Genomic DNA, 4,094 nt, shown 5'->3' on the forward strand with positions numbered 1-4,094 from the left:
GCGTGTTGGGCTGAGCCCTTAACCTTCAGGCACTAGGGCCATTTCCGGCCTACTGTCCCTGAAGATGGCCTGGCCAGGGACCTCTAGGCCATACCAGGGGACACCTGAACCCTGAGTCAGCCCCGGAATCACCTTTCTTGAATGGGGGAAGGTGTCATTTTACTTTAGGGACTGTTTTCTAAACCCCTAAATATGGGCATCCTGGCAGACAGGACCATGGTCTGGAATTGAAGACAGTCTGATTTGTGGTTGCTGTGCCCATAATCTAGGCTTTGGGCACAGAACAGGCAGCTTTGGTTTGAATTCAGCACTTGGACTTCTCTCAGACCAGCAGGACCACCGGTGAGTGAAGCCAGCCTGGCCTAAGGACAGCTGTGTGCAGTGAGGGGTTTTCTGGTGGGGTTGTCCCCTGGGAAGGCCCGGGATATGGCCATAGCTCAGACCCCCCAGATCATCCAGCAAACATCAAAACTCCCCCATAAGTGCCCTGGCCTTAACACCCCCCTGGATTACATTCATTTAAGATTCAGTTTTTAAAAAAATGTAGATGTCAGACCCTTCCCTGCAGGTCCCAGAGAGCTAAGGCCCTGGTCCCAGCTGCCTGGTTTTGAGGAGGGGCCATCCCAGGCCATGTCTGCTGGTGGCTGCCTGCTCCTGGGGCATCTTGCCAGGCCCCCACCTGAGCCATGGCAGTCTGTGGTGATGGAAGCTACATTCACACGGGGTTAGTGTGCAAGGCCAAAGCCGCATGAGGTGGGGTGGGGGGCCAAGAGGAAAATGCCCTCCAGGCCTGGTCCACCCCAGTGGTGCAAAGGGCAGGGCCATAGCCCCCCCCAAACCCTATTGGGACTAGGAGTTGAAGGGCTTGGGCCTCCTTCCGTGGCTGGAGAGGGGCAGCCTCGTGGTTCAGGGCTGAGTCGGTGGGCACCAGGCTCGGAGGGAGTGGGGTGGCACTTAGGCCCCTCCGGACCTGGAACGGAGATGGGGCATCAGGGGAAGGTATAATAAGGTAAGGTTCAAAGGGCATGCCCTCCAGCTGGACCCAGGAAAAGTCAGTGCTGGGCCCTGGAGAAGGCAGGCAAATCAGGCTGGCCAGGCAGGGTCAGACAGCAGTGACATGGTGGACAAAACAGATGCGACACAGAGGCAGGCTCCCTTCCCAGGGGGGCTGGGCTGTGAGGGGAGGGGTGGCCACAGCTCCAGGACCCACCTGCCAGGGGTGATGTGGTCAGAGGAGAGGTAGCAGGAGATGGACCAGGGCCTGAGAGGATGGGTAGTCAAGAGAGGGCAGGGCGGGTGGGGTCGGGGGCTTACTTCCCATCTGGCTTCTCCCACCCCTGTTGTGACAGGGTTGCCAGCAGGGGTGCGGGAATCAGCCCCAGCTCCCCAACAACAATGCAGGTGAATGAGATGAAGACAAGACAGCGGGAGGGATGATGTGGCCGGCATCACACTGCCCCCTGCTGGGTTGGGTCGTACCTTCCTCGGCGGATGTTTCTTCAGGAGCCAGAGGACAAGCAGAGAGAGAGAGAGAAAGAGGAAAGGAGCAATCTATGACCTCCCCTTCTCCATCAGGGGGGGCCTTCCTGTCCCATGAGGTCCCATCCCTGGGGTGGGCTCAGGTGTCTGGGGCCCTGGACATTGATGGCAGGGCCAAACAGAGAGACTGAGGAGACCTAACAAAAATGTGTCCCTCATTCACGTTCTGACTAACCATGTGACTCTGAAACAGCCCAGCTTCCTCCTCGGGTCTCAGGTCTGTCCTTTAACACATTGAGGACGTTGGACCAGCTCAAAGACCCCCAACTAGATTCTAACAGAGCAGGCTGGGTGGGCATTAAGGATGGCGCCTCACCCTGGCCCTCTGGTATGAGGAGGCTCAACTGGCTCATTTTTCATGACACACCAAGGTCTTTAACGTAAAATTTCTTGATTTTACAGTGAGCAACTAATAATTATTAAACATTAAAACAAGACTGTAAGCTGTCTTGAACTTGTGAATTGAGTTCTTGTCTAGTAACCTCTCAGGAAAGCCCCTCAGCTTTGACAGTCTAGGGTTCTGAGAACCACTGAGGAGGGCCAGGGGGCACTTCGGGGTACAGGGGACACTTACTTAAATCCCCAGCCCGTGCCGCCCAGGACGATAGCCGCAACCAGGACTGCCCCAGCAATGGAGCCAATGATGATGTTGGTGCCGCTGGGACCTGGGAAAGAGGGCAGGGGTTGGATGGTAGGTGCAGGGATGGGGAATGGCAGAAACAGAGCCCGGCCCCAGCCAGCTCCAGGCTCACCCTTGTATTTCTCAGTCTCCCCTGTGGGCGGAGATGTGGGCAGGGGGTTATAGATGCTGCAGTCTTTGCCTGTCCAGTCTGGCTGGCAGATACACTTCCCTTCGTTACTGCAGACCTAGGGGTGAGGGCGTTTGTACAGGTTACCGGAGGCCTGTCCCCTCCCAAGAGCCTCTTCTACCATCCAGCCTCCAAGAACCCACCCCGTGGTGGGAGCAGATCCGGCGATCCCCACTGCCAGGGCAGGTGCTAAAGTTGAAGGCGGAGGCTGGCAGGCAGCGGTGGTCCAGGCACAGCATGTTGGGCCCGCAGGCGGTGCCATCCTCCACATAGCTCAGGTCTGAGCCATCAGCCAGCTGCACATGGCCTCCCCTGAGGAAAGGACACAGCCATCCTGAGTCCCTGACCCCATCACAGGGGCATGCACCTCTTCCCCAACCATGGGCTCTGCCAGTACCTGCAGTCCAGCTCCTTGCCCTGGTGGTAGAAAGTGACACTGCTGATGTCTCCTCCTAGGTCTCCAAGGCGAGGGCCCCCAGAGATGTTGACACAGAGGAGGAAGCCACAGAGCACATCCCTGTTGGGCGGGCAGGAAACAGTGACCCAAGTGTGACCTCAGACCTAACCTCTGGCCTCTCACCCGCCCTCCCACTACCACCCGATCATTTTCAGTCTCTTCTGAGGAGAACCTGCTGTTCCAACTCTGGAACTCCTGCCTTAATCAAGAGTTGGGGCCGCCCCACCAGGAGCCTTGGCTACTTACTGCTTATTGCACTGGACCCAGCCTGACCCCTTGCGCCCACAGTTCCCACGCTCCGTCCCCTCCACATTCAGCTTCTCATAGCAGAATCGATCAGCAGCCGCTATAGGGAGATGACATGAGCATTCACCTCACCTGCCCTGGGACCTCAGGGCTGCACCTCCAACATTCTGGCTAACCCTCATCTAGCTGGGTCCCTGGGATTCTGGGAAAGCGGAATGTTAGGGAGCATGTTCAGCCAGAAGCTGCCCCTTCCAGTTCTGAGAACCCTCACCCAGGCCAAGACTCACCATGACCCCAGAGGGCCTGGCACTGCCTTTCTCGAGTTTTGCACCGACCACCATAGCAACGACCCTAAGAGACAAAGTAAGAAACAAGGGACAGAGGTAATGTGTGGCCAGAGCAGAGATGGGTGAGAGACCCCACTTAAGAGTCCCAGGGAGAGGACTTGCCCCTTCATACCTGTTCGTGATCGCAGTAGTAACCATCCAGCTTGTGCAGGTTAGGGGGACACTGTGGGGAGAGAGCTGAGCTGAGCAGTCCCTGGGGCTAAGAGCAGCTTTTCTCAGGGAGCAGTAAAGGGAGCTCAGTTCCACTGCCCTATGGGGGCTCATGTGCAAAGCCTTTCCATGTCAAAGACTATAGGTCTGTCTTTGTCTTGTAGCCTCCAAGCCCTGCTTCAGTTTCTGGCACCAATTTACAGGGCAGGGAGGAGTCAGTGTCTCCTAGGTAACCCCTATTGCCATCTAGTGGATCTGGACTCAAAGGACGCCACAGGGCTGAGAACTGCCACTGTGCTTTCTAAGCCTTCTATAAAGTCTCCCAGGAGTGGTGGTGGTTGTTGTTGTTATGTGCCATCGAGTTGTTTGCTACTCATAGTGACCCTATGTACAACAGCCCTAAACCCTGCTCTATCCTGTGGCAATCACACCGCCTCTGACACACCCATCCTGATTACCCTAGTCACTGAATCAATCCACCTCATAGAGGGTCTTCCCCTCCTGCACTGTCCCTCCACCCTCCCAAGCATGATGTCCCTCTCCAAG

General features: G+C 56.6%; 1 protein-coding gene across 1 annotated transcript in view; it reads right to left on the bottom strand.

Moving 5' to 3' along the window:
* Positions 1–1,448: 1,448 nt before the first annotated feature.
* ADAM11 (ADAM metallopeptidase domain 11) overlaps positions 1,449–4,094 on the bottom strand; it is a 22,105-nt gene continuing 19,459 nt past the window's right edge. Inside the window, exons 19-26 of the mRNA XM_006897833.1 lie at positions 3,511–3,561; positions 3,339–3,402; positions 3,052–3,151; positions 2,746–2,865; positions 2,492–2,660; positions 2,292–2,406; positions 2,114–2,204; positions 1,449–1,497 (exon numbers count right to left, since the gene is read on the bottom strand). Coding sequence (XP_006897895.1) covers positions 1,449–1,497; positions 2,114–2,204; positions 2,292–2,406; positions 2,492–2,660; positions 2,746–2,865; positions 3,052–3,151; positions 3,339–3,402; positions 3,511–3,561 — 759 coding nt within the window. The remainder of the gene's footprint in view (positions 1,498–2,113; positions 2,205–2,291; positions 2,407–2,491; positions 2,661–2,745; positions 2,866–3,051; positions 3,152–3,338; positions 3,403–3,510; positions 3,562–4,094) is intronic.

This window comes from Elephantulus edwardii, unplaced genomic scaffold, assembly GCF_000299155.1.
Source record: "Elephantulus edwardii isolate Elephantulus edwardi_28Jun2011 unplaced genomic scaffold, EleEdw1.0 scaffold00216, whole genome shotgun sequence".
NCBI classification, from domain to species: domain Eukaryota; kingdom Metazoa; phylum Chordata; class Mammalia; order Macroscelidea; family Macroscelididae; genus Elephantulus; species Elephantulus edwardii.